Raw genomic sequence first — 21,688 nt, 5'->3', positions numbered from 1 at the left:
AAAGGTAAAAACTAAATTTCTTCTCAATTTTCTTCTCAATTTTCTTTCATATTAGTCATGTGGACAAGCTGAACCTCTTTATACTAATCTTGAAAGTTCTCAACATATTTCTCCTTTCAGGTTGTTACCCTTTCACTGATTGAGATCCTTTCCTCATTGACAGTTGTTCTCATGTTTACTTTGTTGGTAACCAAAATAAATATGATACTCGTCTACTGAAAGGTATGTTTTCACCTTTTACTTAACCGAGAATGGTCTTTTCTTTCACTTAATCTGCTTTTCAATGGTGCAGGATCAGAGGGTCAGTTGGTAAAACTCATCTGCAACCGAGAAGGATTAGGGAGCTTACCTCAGTAGTTCAGAAAAGATTCAAGTTCTGAGAGAAGGGAAAAGGCTTTTGTGCGGTCACTCAGTAGTTCAGAAAAGATTCTTGGTGGTCTTGTTGGAGGTACAAATCTGGTTTCCTTTGTGAACTTTAATTTTCTTATCATTGTTAATGATATGTTATCCTAATGAGATCATAAAATAACTTGATCAATCGTTTACAATGTGTGTGTTAGATAGCTGTTAAAAGACTTCATCGACAAGGCTACAGTTATTCATCACTATATTCATGTTGTTTTTTGACATATCTAATACCTTCAGGATTCTTCATATGATATGTGAAACAATTTATGAAACTGTTGATAACAACTTAATATTACCAATAACATGTCTTAGTTCAAAAGTAGCTTCTTATCAATGAAATACCTTAAGAGCCTTATTTTGTTTGCTTGAGTTTTAATGTAGTGTAAGTAAGATGTAAACTGCAATTTATCTCATGTGTTGATATAGTTGTATGACTAGGATTAGTTTTAATGTCTCAGTTTTAGCATTAGTTTACTTTGTTTCTTAGTCATGAATCTTCGAACCATTTGTTTCTTAGTCATGAATTTTAGTCGAACTCAATTTCTTAGTCACTCGATACTAAGATATGTCTTATTCTTCTTTTGTAGGGATTAAAACGGGTGAAGAAGGAATATTTATTTTTGAAGAATGGAGATTTGTTATGTATAAATGATTATGATGTTAATAGTTTATAGTTTACGAATGTGCCGACTTTAATAGATTTATCAACAATGGTGTGTTATAAATTCTTTTGAAATTTATGTTTATATAAAAACAGCAGGTTATTATTCATTACGTTACTGCAACGTATACGATTTTTTTTTTTTTAATTTTTTCAAAAACTATTGCCGACGGTATAAGTTTCGTCGGCAAAAGACGAAGACGACGCAGTTTAACCGTCAGTAATTTGTTACTGCCGACGGCTAACTTTCGTCGGAAGTATTTAGTACCGACGGAAAATAACCGTCGGCAGTTTCGTCGGCAAAAGTATCGCCGACCCTCCTATAGCCGGCGCTTTTTTAGCCGTCGGGAAGAATTTGTGTCGACGGTTTTTTGACGTTACCGACGGTTAAAATCCGTCGGCAATATCCTTTATTTTTGTAGTGAACGCATTCGTGGGTGCGTGCGTGAGTGTGCGTGTGTGTGTGTTTGTGTGCGTTCGTGGGTGTGTGTGCGTGTGTGTGTGTGTGTGTGTGTTTGTCCGTCTGTGCGTGCGTGTGTGCGTGTGCGTGTGTGTGTCAGTGCGTTTTGCGTGCGTGCGTCGTCTGTGCGTCTGTGTATGATATAGATTAATGAATATACTAGTTAAATAAAATTATTTATTAAAAAATAGTAGTTAAATATATATTATTGATTAGAAAATTATAACATATGGGAGGAAGGACATCACCCCTCCAAGATATTGTTAAACCTAATATACAATATTTTTTAGGGGATATTCGTTTATTCGTAACAATAGCTATTACCATGGTAAAATTGAAGCATCCAATATTTGCATTATGAAGTATAAGGATGGACAGGAGCATACTCTGCAATCCAAGTTTATAGAAATTCAGAAGAACAGATCTCAAACAACATGTATTTTTTAAAAAAAGTGATCTGGTTGGACCCTATCTGTCATAAAAGGGCATTGGGGTTTTCTGGTTTCAGAGAATGGTGAGAAAGAAAAAGTAATTGCTTTCCTAGAGCAAGAAGATGAAAATAAAAAGATAATTCATTTAAATCATGTTTGTTTCATGAACTTTAAAGGGAGTTTTCTAATTGATCGTACATAAATGGTATTTGAAGAGTATAAGTATACTTTAGAAAATTTTCTCGTTTCCAATAAACTTACTATTGATAAACATGATAGTAAGAGTTGGGTTAAAAACTTAATGATTGTAAAGATGGATATAAAATATGAGATCGTCCATGTCGCCCTTCCAGTATTTTGTTAAAGTTAATATCTAATATTTTTAGAGGATTTTCATCCCTGTGTAACAATGTGGGATTCAGTCATGCGATATTTGCAGGCTAAGTTTATTAGAGTTAAGAAGAAGGGATTGAAATATGAGGTATTTTTTTTATATTTTTTGTTTTCTTTGAATCAATTATATTTTAATTTAAAACGCATTCATCGGTGCATGCGTGAGTGTACTTGTGAGCGTGTGCGTTCGTGGGTGCGTGCGTATGTTCTATAGACTAAGTTTATTAGATTAATTAATATACCAGTTAAATAAAATTATTTATTAATAAATAGTAGTTAAATATTAATTATTGATTAGAAAACTAAGTAATAACATTATTTATTTATTAAAATAATAATTAACAATATTTTTTTAATTATATATCATATCAATTAATATATATTTTAACTAAAGAACATTATTAATAAAATAATAACAATATTTATTAATTAGAATTCAAATTAATAAACTTACTATTGATAAACATGGTAATAAGAGTTGGGTTAAAAACTTAATGATTGTAAAGATAGAAATAAAATATAGGATCGTCCATGTCACCCTTCCAGTATTTTGGTAAAGTTAATATCTAATATTTTTAGAGGGTTTTCATCCTTGTCTAACAACTACTCAAGACCCTAGATATCGATTTCTCTAAATCCTCTTCACGAAGAATATGAGAACGTTAACTGAAGTACTGAAGTAGATAGGGATCATCCTCAAGGTCCTCAAGGTCACCTAGGTTATTTTGGTATTCTTGAGGATGATAATGTTAGGGAGAATGTTATCGTTTTTGAAGGAAAAAAAATTGTTAATGTAGATCATACTAATTTCCTTAACTACAAGGGAGTGTTTACCTTTAAAGATAGATATAAAAAGAAACAGTGATTGCCTTCGAGCATCCCGTCGGTAAATTAAAGGAAAAATTGAAGAAAGTCTCGGATGAATACAAAAAAAACATTCCTTTAAATCATGTTAGTTCATGAATTTTAAGGGGGAGTTCTCCAATAATCAATATCATATTTTATTAATTAAAAATAGAAATTAAAATAGATTAATTCATATACTAGTTACATAAAATTATTTATTAAGAAATAGTAGTTAAATATTAATTAGTTATTAGAAACTAAGAAATTACATTATTTATTTATTAGGATAATAATTAACAATAATTTTTTTTATTATATACATATCAATTAATATATATTTTAACTAAAGAACATTATTAATAAAATAAAAACAATATTTATTAATTGGAATTCAAATTAATAACATGGTTTTAGTATTTGTGGGATTAATATACTCTAATGGATTTTAACTTCATGTTGATGAAGAGAGTAATGAGAGTTGCGATAAAATTTTTAACTAAGAACATTATTAATAAAATAATATCAACATTTTAGAGGATTTTCATTTTTCTCTAATAATGATTTTTACACGGAAGAATTCAGACATGCATGATCAAAATTTTGGAATACTTCGATTGTTGATAATGCAACTTGCGTAATTCTTTATTAGTTCTTTAAACGTTAGGCACATAAACACCCTATGGCAACTGTTGGGTCGTTGTCGTTGCGATTTCAACCGTTGTCGTGGCGGTTACGACTGTTATCGTGGCGGTTACGACCATGGCTAATCGGCAATTTCTGTCGGCCCATTCACAAATTATTTGTTTATTTATTTATTTGTAAATTTGGTTAGGTTAGAGTTAATATAAGAAAAAAGTGTAAGTCTCACACCTAAGAAGGATAAAGACGAGACCTTACAGAGTATAAAACAAATTTTTCTATTTGATCGTACATATTTTCTAATATTCGAAAAATATAAATATACTCTTAAAATTGCCACACCTCTTTACTCTCATATTTTGTAGTAATGTTTTACTAGATATTAGAGTACAAATCAAACAAGTAGAGTTTAATATGGATTAGACCTATTAATTCTCTAAGAAATATTATCTTCTCCTACACTTGTCAACAAACTGGGCACAAAAGAGTGTTACGTAGCATTTTCATGCAAAATAACTGTTATTTCTATTAATTACAACTGTTTGTTTGATAAGCAAATGCTTCAAAAAATGTTGGAGAGTACTATCTTCAAAATGAAAATGATTTAACTCATCGACCCCCAACATGTCCCTGACCCCGAAAACGAAGGCGGAGAAGATTATATACCACCACAAATCATTGTAGAACTGATGGCGGCCATCCTACCAATGGGCCTTATAACGGCCAAGATCTCATAATAGGATAAGTTCCAGTTTAGTATGTAGAGTTTCCATATTTAGAGTCATAGCAATCAAGGAAAATATCCTTAGTAGTTATCTTCTTTCTTTATTTGAGTCTATCTAGGAAAGTCTAATCTCTATATAAGAGAACTCTGGTATGTCTTGTTAAGCATTGAATTGAATTATCAAATACAAAAACCCCTTGATTGCACTTCTTTATTCCAGTTATTTCAGTTTATCTTTAGTTATTTATTGTTTCTTCGTAAGTTTTATTAATAGATTATACTACTTTTACGCTTTCGCAACAATCTACATCAGCTGGTATTCAGAGCTTCAAGAATCTGGATTAAACCTTCCAGATATGCCGGAACAGACCATGAGGTCTGTTCTGGCAGACCTTAAAGGTCTCCCAACCTCCGGCGAAGGTAACCCCCTTCGCCGGAGTTTAGAGAGATAGAGAGGAGGTGAAATTTTTTTTTGAGAGAGAGAGGAGAGATGAAATAAATAAATTTTTTTTAGGTTTGAAGGTCGCCGACCGAAAAATTGGTCGGCCGGCGAACTTCGCTGGAGAAGATGATGAGTTGGCTGGTTTTAACGAGGTGGCAGAGAGAGAAAACGTGTTGGAGGAGAGAGAAAAAAATGGAAGAGAGAGAGTAACGGTGTTGTAACGGAAGGGGGCCATATGGGTATTTCTCGTAAAGTGGGGGGGTCAGGCGGGAAGCTGGTCACAAAGTAGGGGGCCATTAGGGAAATAGCCCTATTTTAAATTTCTAGAAGGGCTTCTAGACAATATGCTTTATTAAAAAATGATGTTTGTCCCAGTCATCGTTTTTCCTTCTGTTTTATATAATAGATTTTTTAAATAGGTAACTTTATTTCTACGAACGACTATATTTTAAATTTCTAGAAGGGCTTCTAGACAATATGCTTTATTAAAAAGGGATGTTTGTCCCAGTCATCGTTTTCCCTCCTGTTTTGTATAATAGATTTTTTAAATAGGTAACTTTATTTCTACGAAGGACTATATTTTAAATTTCTAGAAGGGCTTCTAGACAATATGTTTTATTAAAAAAGGATGTTTGTCACAGTCATCGTTTTCATTCTGTTTTATGTAATAGATATATATATATATATAAAACTTGTTTCTCTGTGTAATAGAACTTTTTGCTTATTGTCCTCCCAACGGTATTGTATTACACACATCTAAGGGTCTGTTTGATACGTCTACAAAGGTGAGTAAGGAAATCAGTTTTCCGCCGTTTGGTTGGACACTATGGGTAAGAAATTCGATTGCTCTGATTTCTCAACCTCTCCTCCATAAAATTCTAAAGGCACCTCCATTTTTAGGAAAGGTGATGACGGAAATTCTAAAGGCACCTCCAAAAGTATCATTGTACTAAATTCTAGAGGCACTTCCATAAAATTCTAAAGGCACTTCCATTTTTAGGGAAAATGATGACTGAAATTCTAAAGGCACCTCCAAAAAGTAACAATGCACTAAAAAACCCATGCATAAACCGTGGCGAAGCGTGTCTCCGGTCCAAACGAGTCAGCGACAACAAGCCCATAAACCCAATCCTAAGCTCGTCGCGCCATAACAAACCAATCACCAAAACGCTTCGTAACGGGGTGCTTCCGTGCTGACACAGTTCATTGCCACCACGTGGTCCATTTCATATGGTGATAAAAACAGGAGCAGATATTCCGCTGTTTAATTGGATTTAAGATGAAAAAATTGAATTCTCATGAAAAAAAATAAAAAATCATTTTTTCACTCTCCCTCACAAATTTGTGCTCTCACTTCTCCCGTTGTTGGCGCTCTCTCTCTCTCTCTCATATTTACGAACTCTGTCTTCTAGTCTCTCTTGCTTTCTCATTTTTCCAATGGGAATCATCTAATGAACGAAGATGATACTGAAGATGAAAGATCAGATTTTTCCCATTTGACAATGAATTGAACAGTGTATGGACATTTTCTTATCATCTAAATTTATTGGTTTAAATCAAAAGGACTTCCAGCATAAGTTGCATCAAAAGTCACTCAAACAAACTGTCTGAAATCTTTAATGTAACTCATGTTAATTAAGATTTTACTCATATTTCAGATCTAACTTGAAAGTTAAGCAAACGCTACACATGGATGCATCAATTTGATCTGAAACCTTGTAGAAGTATACTGAGGAACAGTTCGAACCTTTGCAAATTATAATCATCATCAATAAGCTACAACTATAGCAAATCAACATGCCATTCGCAATGGTAAAACCATTTGATCCTATACCCTGACAAAATCTCAAAGATAGAATACAACACCATCATCAAGAACTATATTGTATTACTTATCAGGAATTCACAGAAGAGAGAGGGTAACCTGCATCGATATCCAACTTATAAAGAACTTACTCACAATATGGTGACCTTCAAATTCGCGATTAGCCGTGAATTATGAGATATATCAACTCCTTACAAGGCATAGAAACTGTATGAGAGAGAGAGCTTCTGTTACTCAGAACTCAACCAAGTAAAATATTTATCTCGAAGGAACGCACACGCGCTAACACATATATAAATTACAAAGAAGGCAGCTTGATTTTCAAGATAGAGTAAAGTTGGTGCCTCTGCTACGTGCATTCCAACAAAATTGTGGTTGTTAAGAGGCAAAAGGCTCTCAGAGAAAGTAGTAAAAGAAGAGTCCGTGCAGAGATGTGGAACTGAGGAGGGGATTCTACTTACTTCAAGCTCTGTCCAGATACCCTTCTTCCGATTGTAACAATGGAAAATATACACATTTCTTCCCCACCCCGCCCCAATTCTACCTACAAATGTGTTGATAATTTCCCAACGATACGAAAAAATATTTTACGTTTCCCTTTGTTTTGGTATCAATCTCGTTCTCCTTGTTTATTTCTTCCTCGTCACCTTCTTCTTCCTTATTGGTTTCTTCGTCACTAAAAAAAATGTTTATGTTGTTGTCTCAGTCCAGAGGTAGATTGGGTAACTGATAAAATGAGAATACCAATTCAATTAACATCATAATCAAATGAACTTGGATGTTCAATGGGTAATCTACATGTTAGCTGATGCCCCTTTTCTAGTCTGAATTAAGTCCTATTAGTTTTCAAATGATTCGCTTGTGCAATTTAAATATTTGATGTATGACTCGTATGAAGGAGTGGATCTAGACCATTTGATTAAGACCATTCAAATACGACCGGGTCAACTTTAACCAATTAATTAAGTTAGTCTAAAATAAATAAAAAAGAATACCTCAACTTAACTATTAAAAAATGTGAAGACATTATTGGACGGAGAAATATAGATGTTAGTTTTTTTTTTTTTGTTAAGGAATATAGATGTTTTTTTTTTTTTTTTTTTTTTTTGTTGTTGTTGAAATAAGGAATATAGATGTTAGTTACTAAAGACTCGGAATAAATATTTAACCTAACTCTCGAATGAACTTATTAGAAAAAGGACCTCCAGCTTCTTCAAAGTTTCTTAAAACTCTCTCCACCTTTTTTTGCAAAGAGGAAGGATTTTTGTCTATAGGAAAGTTTTCCTCTTCAAAACAAGCACTCCCACGGTCGGTCCACTACTTCAATTTGACTTACACTTACCTTGGGCTAGTGAAGAAATTGTAGGAGAACCCCAAATCAATGTGAAGAAAAGAAATACTACTACTACTTCCTCTCAAACCCTCCCTAAGTACTTCCTCTGAAACCCTAAAAGAAAAGAAAGAGAGAAAACCATAATGGATGTGGAAGACGGTTCGGAGCCTAAAAGGCAAAAAGTAGAAGAAAACATGTATGATAATGATGAATCAGTACCTATTGTTGAAAGATTGAAGTCTATTAGGTATTATTTATACATCTCTACTACTACTACTTCGTCCACAAATCCAGTTTTTCTTTTCTTTTTTTTAGAATCTGCTTGCTCGCTTGCTTCTGACGATGATGATATAAATCTGCTGCTTGCTTGCTTGCTTCTGATGATGATGATGATGAAGATGAATTAGGGTTTCAATTTCATAAATTAAGATTTGAATTGTTCTATGCATCTAATGATGATGATGAAGATGAATTAGGGTTTCAATTTCATAAATTAAGATTTGAATTGTTCTATGCATCTAATGATGATGATGATGAATTAGGAGGTTTAAGATTCATGATGATGATTTTATTTTCTTCTCCTTCAATTCGTTTTTTTCTCTTAATATTTATGATGTTTAATGCACCACCACATTAGGTTTTCTAAGTAAACCCTAGCTATGATGTTGTTGTTGATCTTTATAACATTCTTATTGTTTGAATGTTGTTGTTGTTTCAGGGAAGATATTTCTAATTGTTTTAATAAGTGGAAGGAGTTGGATCATGAACAGAGGATGGAAACTGTAGATGATGTATTTAACAAGGTGGAAGATCGTCTGGACAATTTTGTGTTCGATCTTCCGAGTGGAGGAATTACACAACCATTCCTAGAAGAATATAACCAGTTGAAGGTACTAACTAACTAGCTAGTAGTACTACTAAATTATTATTATTAATCAATCAATTTTACTTGGGGAATTATCTATCTTTGCATAAATATACTTGCCTCTTTCTTCTTTCTTAAGGTATTGACTTGTTCGATGCTTAAAGAACATAAGGCTTTCATGTTGGCTCATCGTCGGAAATGCATGGGGACCGAGTTTCATACTCGTCTCTTGAAATTAAACAAGGTAGTAAACAACTCTCTCTCTCTCTCTACCCCATATATATATATAGATATACTCACTAGATTTTTATTTCTATATTATTTGATTTGGATCTTAATTTTATGATTTATTATTGTTCAACAGATTGAGAAAAAAACTAAAAAGCTACTGCATGAACATAGTAATAGACCAAATGATATTTTCATATATAGTTTGCTTAGTGAACTACCAGATGTCCTTGACGAAAACCAGTTAGCTGATGACAATGAGGCCGACGAAAATGACTGTTTTGTTATCAGGGAAGAGATAGTAGGCATGATAAATTGCTTTGACAAGGGTCGTGAAGTTGCCAATCCCTTATATAACTTGATCTCTCGTCTTCGTGTTGAATTTCGAATTATGGATGCGATGATAAGCAAAATGAAGAAGAGGATGAGAGAAGAAGAGTTCGTTGCTTCCGATCTTCTTTGAGGAAGAAGATGGACCACGGTGCTACTAAATAAATTTCAATGTTGTTGCAGTGGTGAACTTACTACTACTACTACCTTTAGGTCAATTACAATATTAACTCTTATTTGGTGTTAAAAGTGTTTTCTAACGTCAGAAGTTTAACTTGTTCGAAGTTTTTTTTTTTTTTTTTTTTGTTGAAGAAACTTGTTCGAAGTTGATGATTTAGTATCATTTTGTTATGAGAGCAAAAGAGATGTGCTTTTGTGATCACCCCTCTCAGTAAATACTAGTATAAGATTGATGGTTAATGAAGAACTCACATTAGCAAAATAGTGATTTCCAAGGCACAGCCATGTCCTTGGCTTAATTGTGTGCCCTCAGTAAATATGGACGGGGCACGTGTCAAAGTCTTTAGTTTTTTTTTGATAAAATAAGACTCGGCCTCTATTTTTTTTTGTTACTTCATTCCAATTAAACATCTAGAAGAGCGTTGGATTTGTCTGCCTCCATCTGGCTTACAATGAAGTATGGAATCTGATTGGATTCCATACACTTTCTCTTTCGACTAAAAAAGCATTTTCTTATCATCTAAATTTATTGGTTTGAATCAAAAGGACTTCCAGCATAAGTTGCATCAAAAGTCACTCAAACAAACTGTCTGAAATCTTTAATGTAACTCATGTTAATTAAGATTTTACTCATATTTCATATCTAACTTGAAAGATAAGCAAACGCTACCCATGGATGCATCAATTTGGATCTGAAACCTTGTAGAAGTATACTGAGGAACAGTTCGAACCTTTGCAAATCATAATCATCATCAATAAGCTACAACTATAGCAAATCAACATGCCATTCGCAATGGTAAAACCATTTGAACCTATATCCTAACAGAATCTCAAAGATAGAACACAAGGCACCATTATGAAGAACTATACTGTATTACTTATCAGGAATTCAGAGAAGAGAGAGGGTAACCTGCATCGATATCCAACTGATAAAGAACTTACTCACAATATGGTGACCTTCAAATTCGCGATTAGCCGTGAATTATGAGATATATCAACTCCTTACAAGGCATAGAAACTATATGAGAGAGAGAGCTTCTGTTACTCAGAACTCAACCAAGTAAAATATTTATCTCGAAGGAACGCACACACGTGCTAACACATATATAAATTACAAAGAAGGCAGCTTGATTTTCAAGATAGAGTAAAGTTGGTGCCTCTGCTACGTGCAGTCCAACAAAATTGTGGTTGTTAAGAGGCAAAAGGCTCTCGGAGAAAGTAGTAAAAGAAGAGTCAGTGCAGAGATGTGGAACTGAGGAGGGGATTCTACTTACTTCAAGCTCTGTCCAGATACCCTTCTTCCGATTGTAACAATGGAAAATATACACATTTCTTCCCCACCCCGCCCCAATTCTACCTACAAATGTGTTGATAATTTTCCAACGATACGAAAAATATTTTACGTTTCCCTTTGTTTTGGTATCAATCTCGTTCTCCTTGTTTATTTCTTCCTCGTCACCTTCTTCTTCCTTATTGGTTTCTTCGTCACTAAAAAAAAATGTTTATGTTGTTGTCTCAGTCCAGAGGTAGATTGGGTAACTGATAAAATGAGAATACCAATTCAATTAACATCATAATCAAATGAACTTGGATGTTCAATGGGTAATCTACATGTTAGCTGATGCCCATTTTCTAGTCTGAATTAAGTCATATTAGTTTTCAAATGATTCGCTTGTGTAATTTAAATATTTGATGTATGACTCGTATGAAGGAGTGGATCTAGACCATTTGATTAAGACCATTCAAATACGACCGGGTCAAATTTAACCAATTAATTAAGTTAGTCTAAAATAAATAAATAAATAAAAAAGAATACCTCAACTTAACTATAAAAAAATGTGAAGACATTATTAGACGGAGAAATACAGATGTTAGTTACTAAAGACTCAGAATAAATATTTAACGTAACTCTCGAATGAACTTATTAGAAAAAGGATCTCCAGCTTCTTCAAAGTTTCTTAAAACTCTCTCCACCTTTTTTTGCAAAGAGGAAGGATTTTTGTCTACAGGAAAGTTTCCTCTTCAAAACAAGCACTCCCATGGTCGGTCCACTACTTCAATTTGACTTACACTTTACCTTGGGCTAGTGAAGAAATTGTGAGAACCCCAAATCAATGTGAAGAAAAGAAATACATCTACTTCCTCTGAAACCCTAAAAGAAAAGAAAGAAAGAAAGAAAGAAAGAAAGAAAGAAAGAGAGAAAACCATAATGGATGTGGAAGACGGTTCGGAGCCTAAAAGGCAAAAAGTAGAAGAAAACATGTATGATAATGATGAATCAGTACCTATTGTTGAAAGATTGAAGTCTATTAGGTATTATTTATACATCTCTACTACTACTACTTCGTCCACAAATCCAGTTTTTCTTTTCTTTTTTTTAGAATCTGCTTGCTTGCTTGCTTCTGACGATGATGATATAAATCTGCTGCTTGCTTGCTTGCTTCTGATGATGATGATGAATTAGGGTTTCAATTTCATAAATTAAGATTTGAATTGTTCTATGCATCTGATGATGATGAATTAGGAGGTATAAGATTCATGATGATGATTTTGTTTTCTTCTCCTTCAATTCGTTTTTTCTCTTAATAGTATTTCTGTCGACAAGTTGAATTAGGGGTTTCAATTTTGTTCTACCTAGTTAGATAATTAATTGTATTGTGTAGTTGTTGTTGTTAAGGGAATGGATTTTGGATGCATGATTGATTTTATAAAGACAAGTTGTTGAAATTTGATGAGTAAATCCCTCCCTTCCTCCTCCTAATTACTCCTCACATAAGAGTTGTTGTTGTTGTGCCTCCTAGGCTGCTTGCTATGCTAGCTAGGAGGAAATTATTACTATGATTTTGTTTTCTCTATGCGTAATATAACCAACAAAGGATGCTCTAGTTAGTTTATTTATGATGTTTAACGCACCACCCCATTAGGTTTTCTAAACCCTAGCTATGATGTTGTTGATCTTTAACATTCTTATTGTTTCAATGTTGTTGTTTCAGGGAAGATATTTCTGATTGTTTTAATAAGTGGAAGGCGTTCGATCATGAACAGAGAATGGAAACTGTAGATGATGTATTTAACAAGGTGCAAGATCGTCTGAAGAATTTTGTGCTCGATCTTCCGAGTAGAGGAATGACACAACCATTCCTCGTAGAAGATTTCATTCGTGAATATAACCAGTTGAAGGTACTAGCTAGTACTAAATTATTATTATTAATCAATCAATTTTACTTGGGGAATTATCTATCTTTGCATAATATACTTGCCTCTTTCTTTTTTCTTAAGGTATTGACTTGTTCGTTGATTAAAGAACATAAGGCTTTAAGGTTGGCTCATCATCAGAAATTCATGGGGACTGAGTTTCATACTCGTCTCTTGAAATTACACAAGGTAGTAAACAACTCTCTCTACCCCATACATATACTCACTAGATTTTTATTTCTATATTATTTGATTTGGATCTTAATTTTATGATTTATTATTGTTCAACAGATTGAGAAAAAAACTAAAAAGCTACTGCATGAGCAAAGTAATAGGCCAAATGATATTTTCATATATAGTTTGCTTAGTGCACTACCAGATGTCGTTGACGAAAACCAGTTAGCTGATGACAATGAGGCCGACGAAAATGACTTGACTGTTATCAGGGAAGAGATGGTAGGCATGATAAATTGCTATGACAAGGGTTGTGAAGTTGCCCGTCGCTTATATAAGTTGATCTCTCGTCTTCGTGCTGAAATTCAAATTATTGATGCGATAATCCGAAGAGAAGGATGAGAGAAGAAAAGTGCGTTGCTTCCGATCTTCTTTGAGGAAGAAGATGGACCATGGTGCTACTAAATAAATTTCAATGTTGTTGCAGGGTTGAACTTACTACTACTACTACTACTACTACTACTACTACCTTTAGGTCAATTACAATCTTAACTCTTATTTGGTGTTAAAAGTGTTTTCTTACGTCAGAAGTTTAACTTGTTCGAAGTTGATGATTTAGTATCATTTTGTTATGAGAGCAAAAGAGATGTGCTTTTGTGATCACCCCTCTCAGTAAATACTAGTATAAGATTGATGGTTAATGAAGAACTCACATTAGCAAACTAGTGATTTCCAAGGCACAGTCATGTCGTTGGCTTAATTGTGTGCCCTCAGTAAATATGGATGGGGCACGTGTCAAAGTCTTTAGTTTTTTTTTTGATAAAATAGGGCTCAGCCTATACTTCATACAAATCAAATATCTAGAAGAGCGTTGGATTTGTTTGCCTCCAACTGGCTTACAATGAAGTTTGGAATCTGATTGGATTCCCATACACTTTCTCTTTCAACTAAAAAAGCATTTAGAGCAAGTAAATGCGCATCTCGATTGCGATTCCGGCAACAAAATTCAATAGTAGTTTGAGTTTGGGATCTACATTCTACCAGAATTTGTCATAATATGCCTAATTTTCCAGGAAAAATCAACACTATTGGTTGAGTGAGCTTTAATGACTTGCATTGTATCCCGTTCAATGATAACAGGTTTCCATCGTCTTCGACTAATAATATGGACTGCAAGCTTTAACGCATGAGCTTCAGCTTCTGTAGCAGTCGATACCTTTATACACTTCGTTTCTGCCAAGACGAAATCACCATTCCAGTCTCTACAAACTACTCCAATTGCAGCTTTTCCTTCTTTAAAAGCCGCGTCGAAATTAAGTTTCATTACTCCATTAGGAGGAGTTTTACCACTGGTCAGCAACATGTATGTCTTCATTCACCTGATCAATAACCATAGAGTTCACCGTTTTATCAAAATTGTCGAACATCTCCTTTGCCTCTTCAGTAATACCTAAGATGTCAGGTAAAGTCTCTTTTATTATACAGGGGTGTTTTTGGGTACATCCTTTGAATCCGGTTTTCAATCTAAACGGGGGATCAGTGATGGAGTTGCATGGGTTCTCGATCCGGTTTCCTTCCAAATACGAAACGACCTAAACCCTCAAAACCATAAACTTCAAGTGTATCGTTAACTATTTTATAAGTTTAGTCTTTTTCAGCTAATCTTGTACAAGATTTGGTTGTAATTGGTACTATTCTATATTTGTGGTTGTAGTCATATTTTATGTAGAATATTTTTTTTTGGAGATGGGCTACGATCTACGATAGTCATTACAATGACATTAATACATCGAACTTAGGACCTCGAGAGTTTTGGAATTTATCTTAACATCATCAACCACTTAGACTATTAACTGTTGACATTATCAGTAGAATTTTTAGATGAGAAAATACATAAAAAGATGCATAATAAGAGCACCTATCAAAACTTTAAAGTGTAACAAAAGATGGAAATATGAGAAAGGGTAAAAGGTTCAAAACACTAATACTTTATCTTGGCCTGGTAATGCAGAACTACTTTTTCCAGATCCAAAATCTAGAGGTGTATATTCGGGCATGGGGTCAACTTGTTTAAGACAGGCACATCAAGTAAAGTTGATGAGCTTGGAAATAGAGTGAAAAATATATTGGAGTTAATTTGAACAATGGGAGTTTTTTGCTTTGGAAAGGGGCCTTTATTGTTTAAAGGTATGGTTAAACCGCTACAAAAATCTTCCCCATACGAAGAAGAAGATGAACACTATCTAATTGTATATCAGAAGAGTGAGTGTTCATAATTGACAACTATAAAGGACTGATCCCGAAGTAACAAATTGTATGATGAAACATAAGAAGGAAAGGGAGAGAAAAAAAAAATCTTTCAACTGTAGTAGTTTCATTTGTGTTGATTATCGGTGATTAGGTGGTATATTTTTTCATGTAATATATATGATAAGAGGCTATTCTTCCCGGACCCAAAAGTATCCAAAGCTTCAACTACCCCCAAGGCCTCAACTGGATTTACATACTGTCCTTTTTCAGGTGATCCATTTGAATCAGATTATCCAGATGTAGTCAACTAGAAAAAAAACACCACACCCCGTAAAAAAAAATGGACTCGGTGGTGGCCACGGCACACAGACATGCCATGCATAGACTGTGGTGGAACGTCTCTCTGGACGGGCCAGGGACAACAAGCCTCGAAACACTATCCTAAGCTCGCCGCGCCCTGATAAACCCATCGCCATAATGGTTCGTAACGGGATGCTTCCATGCCGACACAGTTCATTGCCACCATGTGGTCCATTTCATACGATGACAAAAATAGGTGGAGATATAAGAAGATGAGAAAATTGATTTCTTATCAGGAAAAAAAAGAGAAAAAAAGTCTTTGATATTTTACCACTCTCCCCCTGTGAAAATCATTTTTTTCAATTTCCCTCACAAATTTGCACTCTCACTCCTCCCGTTGTTGGCGGCTTCGCGCGCTCTCTCTCTCTCTTCACTCTTCTCATATTTTTCAACTCTATCTTCTCATTGTTGAAAGAATCTTCTACTCTCTCTTGATTTCTCATTTCTCCCATGGGAATCATCTAATGAACGAAGATGATCCTGAAGATGAAAGATCAGATTTTCCCATTTGAAGATGACTCAAACAGTGTAGGGACATTTTCTTATCATCTAAATTTGATTGGTCTAAATCACAAGGACTTGCATAAGTTGCATCACAAGTCAGACAAGTCACTAAAACAAACTATCTGGAAGCTATAATCCAACCCATGTTGATTAAGATTTTACTAATATTTCAGATCTAACTTGAAAGAAAAGCAAACACTACACATGGACGCATCAGTTTGGATCTGAAACCTTGTAGAAGTATACTAAAGTACAGTTCGAACCTTCGCAAATCATCATAATCAATAAGCTACAACTATAGCAAATCAACATGCCATTTCCTATGGTAAAATCTCTATTATCACGAGGAGATGACCTACAGGAGAGTTAGATTATCAATCGCAACAATGTCAAAATAGGAAATAAGATCCAACTTAGAATTTGATTACGATATATAATTGGATTGATAACAGACATAAAAATCATTTCATAGAATAAGATTACGATATATAAGCAAGATAAAATATGAAGCCCCAAATATGATATTTTGCAGGTTCCTTCATGATTCGGCTGGTATTTTCGGGTTGAGTGACCCATCTTATGGATTATAAAGCATTGCCATTAAGTCCGAATATTTGTTGATTTTGAATCGCTTAGTCTCAAAGATTTTTGTTTGTTTGCATTGTGTTCATGGAGTTCAAGTAATAAGTCAGAGTTTTAACAACAAAAAGAAAGAAGTAAGACTGATCGTTATCTTTAATATAAAATTCCAAACTCCTTACAAGCCATAGAAACTCTGTGTGTGTGTGAGAGAGAGAGAGCTTCTACTACTCAGACTTTTCCTAATAAAAACTTAACCATGTAAAATAATAAACGTCTATCTCAAAGGAACATGCGCCCAAACACACACACACACACGCACACGCATATTTATATAAATTACAAGGAAGACAACTTGATTTTCAAGATAGAGGGAAGTTGATGCTTGTGCTACGTGCCGTCAGCAAAATTGTGGTTGTTAAGAGGTAAAAGACTCTCCGAGAAAGTAGTAAAAGAAGAGTCAGTGCAGAGATGTGGAACTGAAGAGGGGATCCCACTTACTTCAAGCTCCGTCCAGATACCCTTCTTCCAATTGTAACAATGGAAAGATACACATTTCTTTCCCCCCACTTTTACACGACATTCCGGTCCCTCGAAGGATTTTAAGATCACCTTATCATCTGATCCTACAAAATTATAAAACTTAACACGTTGGTCCTTACCCAAATTGAAAGGCAATGTGATGCTACACACTTCGCTCCATCTTCCTTCCTCACTACATGGATAACTATTACTACCAGTAGGCGTTCTATTAATTTCGTCGTCTTCATAAATATACATCTTGAACATAGAATCATTCATCCTAAATATCACAGCTAAACGCCCATCCACTTGTAATAAGCTAACATGCCCAATGATAGCCTCACTCCAATCAGCATTATCATAGTACTCAGAATAACCTCGTGGTTGGTCAAGGATGAAGTTTGGAATTGTGACTCTTCTGAACTTCTCCCTTCTTACATCAAATGCCACTAACCAAAAAGGACCATAACTAGTATCCCACATGCCTTGCTCGAGGCTAAAAGTGCTCCAATAAATAACGCCATTCACATAAACAGAGTTGTTCGTTAGCCATTGAGGTGGGACCCCATTGACCCTTGTCCATCTATTACCACCTTGGCACCCTATGGTCAAAACCTCACAAATAAAATAATCACCACCAAAATTAGGGTGCAGTATCTTCCACACACAAACTAATTTGTGTTCTTTAGTGTCTGGATCAAAACCAAATGCGAAACTAGATGATTGAACATAATGACATTGTATGCCACGGTGATCTTTTTCCGACAACGCTGGTGATTTAAACCATGGTGATAATTCGCCCGTACTGATATTGCATATGCGAACAGCATACGAGGTTATGGAGTCAATGAGACAAACTAAACCATTTACAGGGCTCGATATCTCCTCGTAAGAGGACGAGTCAATCTCCCTTACAGTGTCAAAAACTACTTTTGCAGGACCATTGTCTTCAAACAGGTCAGCTGTAATGTGGAACTCCTTAAAAGGCCAATTCGGGCCTAGACTGAAGACTTCATCTAATTCTCGTTCCCTTTTTATCTCCTCCTCTGTCATTGGGGCAGGAATGACGATAAATACACGACAAGAAGGGCGTGTTTTTGAAAGGGTAAGGTGTGAATCGATGAAGTTTTGATCTTTCTCGATTAAGCAACACCATTTCTTACAAGCACTCTTAAAGCGGAAAAGGGATTTCACTGGTAGTCTGGTTAGAATCTCAAATATCAACCAATCACCATCCGTAATACTATCATCAATAGTACATCTAACCATTTTCTTCTTCAACTTGTTATCGTTGTTGTGAAGGTTAAACTCCATACCACTAAAAGCAGCAGCAGCAGTCATCTTAATATTATTAGTAACTTACCCTCCTGTTCCATATAAATATGTTATCCCTTGTCAAGAACCCTAAACTCTTAATTTGATTAAATAAGATAAGAAATAATGGGGAAATTTTACCAAACAGACTCTACTCTTTATTCAATTAAACAAGATAAACACAGAAATGATATGAGAATCTATAAAAAGTGGATATAAAACAAGAAATCATGAAGAAATTTCACTAAACAAACTATACCCTTGTTTCAATTGAACGCGACAAGCAAAATGTTTGATGAAAGTTTGAATTTTTATTGACAGAAAGCAAGAAATCATGGAGATTAATTGTAGTTAGCTACCAAATATATGTAAAAATCTTTGGAATTTTAGGGTTTGAAAGTAAAATATAGATAAGAGAGAGTGAGAGAGAAAGAGTACCAGCAATTACTGATTTACTTTGGATGGCCGGAGTTTCCGAGGAGGAGAGGAGATTATCATCATCATCAGGGATAGAGGGAGACGTTTGAAGCTGCTTTCTCTGTGTAATAGAATTTTTGCCCGCCTCCCAAAATTTATAAAAAACCTACATTTTTACTGTCGAGCATGAAAAGACCGTTCAGAAGAGGTACTAACATGTCTCATGTTGACAACCATAGAACCCTCTCTCCAGTAGTGGTTCATTGTTATAGATGCTTGCAACACTACTGGACAATTTAGGAGTATGTTCCAAAAGAAGAGACCTCTAGTGCAATACTTGATAGTCGTCTCGAGAAAGGAAAACTGTTAGCCCCGCATGTTTTCCGAATGATTGGTCTTTTTAGAAAAATAGCGAGGCTAGGATTTCCATACAACCAATGGTTCGCGATCGACATTATCCTTTACTCACTTCATAATCGATTAAGAAGAAGATGGTTAGATGTACTATTAATAATAGTATTACTGATGGTGATTGGTTGATATGTGAGATACTAACCAGACTCCCCGTCAAATCCCTTTTCCGCTTTTAAGAGTGCTTGTAAGAAATGGTGTTGCTTAATCGAAAAAGATCAAAACTTCATCAATTCACACCTTACCCTTTCGAGAACACGCCCTCCTTGTCGTTTATTTATCGCCATTCCTGCCCCAATGACAGAGGAGCAGATAAAAAGGGCAGAGGAATTAATTGGTGCCTTCATTGTTGGTGATGATTGGCCTTACAAGGAGTTCTATATTACAGCTGATTTGTTTTTTTGAAGACAACGCCCGTACAAAAGTAGTTGTTGACACAATAAGGGAAATTGACTCGTCCTCTTACGATAAGCTTTTGAACCCTGTGAATGGTTTCATCTGTCAAATTGACTCGGAAAACTCATATGCTGTGTGCGTATATGCAATATCAGTAGTGGAGAATTATCACCATGGTTTAACTCATCATTGTTGCCGGGGAAAAAAACGAGATGATGGCATGCCGTATTATTATGTAATGTCATCCCACTTTGGATTTGGTTTTGATCATGCCACTAATGAGCACAAATTCGTGTGTGTGTGTGGGGCGTAGATCTACCTAATCATATTTCGTGTTTTCTCTGTGAGGTTTTGACCGTAGGACGCGAAGGGAGTAATAGATGGACAAGGATTGATGAGACACCGCTTGTCGACTAAGCGATGACTCTGTTTACGTGAACTGTATTATTTATTGGAGCACTTATTTGCTAAAGTATGGCATGTGTCATGGTAAACCTTGTTCTGTGTGCATAGTGGCGTTTGATGTAAGGAGGGAGAAGTTTAAAACAATCACAGTCCCTGATTTCATCATTGAGCAACATGAAGTAGGTTCTGATTTCCCCAACAATACATATCATCCTGATGGACATGGTAATCTATTACAAGTGGATGGGTGTTTAGCTATGATAATTAAAGTGAATAATCATTTGTTCAAGATGATCTCCTGTATGGTTGCCTGTATTTCTTTTCAGGGGACCATAAGTCGGCTGGGTACTTAGCAGTAGCCGAAACTGTCACTCAGACCTCCATTACTATAGTGGGGCTCTCTATGGTGTTTGAAAACCAAGGAAAATAATAAATAAATGACATTTTTCAACTAAACAAGCCCGCTATTTTGAATTGAGCCCATTACTGTTTATTGTTAATGTCTAAATTTGGGTTTAGCATCATCTTGTGCGATAAAAATTGTATCGGAGATATCATCATCAATGGTAAAACTTCGTCAATTATATGAGACAGAGTTATCTTTATTATACCATGGCTCTTTGTCTCTAATGTACTGACATAGTTTGTCTCTCCTGTACGTAAGTAATTGGTCGTATCATGAATACACACTGTTAGTTATTCAACCGTTCATTACACTCATGCTTCTAATATTTCTAAGCCTTGAGATCTGTCAAATTTTACAAATTACCAATTTTTCTTTTATTTATCTATACCAACATATACCTAAGGAATAATGTAGAAGAATATTGTTTAGGCTTTCATACTAACAATCGATATTCATCTCACGAATTATATGAACGATCTCAGTAGTACAGAAAACATCTCATTTAACATATTTATCTTTTTACAGTATTAAACTCCTTTTCAACAAAAAAAACAACTAACCACTTTCGAGGAACTTGGATACTAACTTTTAAACTTAGCTCTTTACAAAACTTAGTTCATCTGCCGTTACTCTAAAAGTGACAAACGAGGCTATATTTCGAGTTGCTTTGGCCGGCCAAAGAATAAGGAGACTTTACCAAAAATAGTAGTATCATAGCTATTCTTTGGATTGTAATCGAAATTGCTTCTATCAAACATCATCATACAGAATTGGAGTTTTGCCTTTTGATTTTAGCTGGTTAAAGGTTATTTCAGACTTCAGAGAACCCTAATGAGCTCTTATCATATTCTTTGAATTGTGCCTTTTTAAACTTGGTAGGATTAGCCAGTAATCTAATGTTCACTCTACATCGTAAAGTAAGTAAAAAGTTTAATTTATTTGAATATTTATTTTTGTCTCGTACAACTATACATATGTATCACTAATTTG

At 34.7% G+C, this 21,688-nt stretch overlaps 3 protein-coding genes and 1 long non-coding RNA gene across 5 annotated transcripts; 3 read left to right on the top strand and 1 right to left on the bottom strand.

The window, feature by feature from the left end:
- Positions 1-124: 124 nt before the first annotated feature.
- Positions 125-1,177, top strand: LOC147535428 (uncharacterized). Its single transcript, XR_015227791.1, has 3 exons — positions 125-222; positions 293-448; positions 996-1,177. It is a non-coding gene; the product is annotated as an uncharacterized LOC147535428 (long non-coding RNA).
- Positions 1,178-8,038: 6,861 nt separating this feature from the next.
- On the top strand, positions 8,039-10,012 carry LOC147535427 (uncharacterized). 2 transcript variants are annotated; one of them, XR_015227679.1, is made up of 5 exons: positions 8,039-8,409; positions 8,881-9,052; positions 9,167-9,271; positions 9,392-9,869; positions 9,912-10,012. XR_015227679.1 is itself a non-coding variant. In XM_086648087.1 (4 exons), the coding sequence occupies exons 1-4, from the start codon at positions 8,306-8,308 to the stop codon at positions 9,716-9,718; spliced, it is 708 nt and encodes a 235-aa protein (XP_086504213.1). In that variant the 5' UTR covers positions 8,039-8,305; the 3' UTR covers positions 9,719-10,012. The 2 variants fall into 2 exon arrangements, 1 of the variants encoding a protein (XP_086504213.1); XM_086648087.1 differs by having other exon boundaries at positions 9,392-10,012.
- Positions 10,013-11,669: 1,657 nt separating this feature from the next.
- On the top strand, positions 11,670-13,856 carry LOC147535426 (uncharacterized). The gene is made up of 4 exons (XM_086646353.1): positions 11,670-12,078; positions 12,759-12,945; positions 13,045-13,149; positions 13,252-13,856. Exons 1-4 carry the CDS (start codon positions 11,975-11,977, stop codon positions 13,534-13,536), a joined length of 681 nt encoding a protein of 226 aa, XP_086502479.1. The 5' UTR covers positions 11,670-11,974; the 3' UTR covers positions 13,537-13,856.
- A 3,101-nt stretch (positions 13,857-16,957) lies between these two features.
- LOC147535425 (F-box protein At5g49610-like) lies at positions 16,958-19,415 on the bottom strand. The gene is made up of 2 exons (XM_086646351.1): positions 19,102-19,415; positions 16,958-18,716 (listed from the first exon to the last, which is right to left on the bottom strand). The coding sequence occupies exon 2, from the start codon at positions 18,688-18,690 to the stop codon at positions 17,218-17,220; it is 1,473 nt and encodes a 490-aa protein (XP_086502477.1). The 5' UTR covers positions 18,691-18,716; positions 19,102-19,415; the 3' UTR covers positions 16,958-17,217.
- Between the last annotated feature and the right edge of the window lie 2,273 nt (positions 19,416-21,688).

This window comes from Eschscholzia californica, unplaced genomic scaffold, assembly GCF_041429995.1.
Source record: "Eschscholzia californica isolate CP2 unplaced genomic scaffold, dmEscCali1.0.p SCAF_6, whole genome shotgun sequence".
NCBI classification, from domain to species: Eukaryota; Viridiplantae; Streptophyta; class Magnoliopsida; order Ranunculales; family Papaveraceae; genus Eschscholzia; species Eschscholzia californica.
Note: the sequence above shows the minus strand (reverse complement) of the source record. Positions and strands in the feature narration are given on the sequence as shown.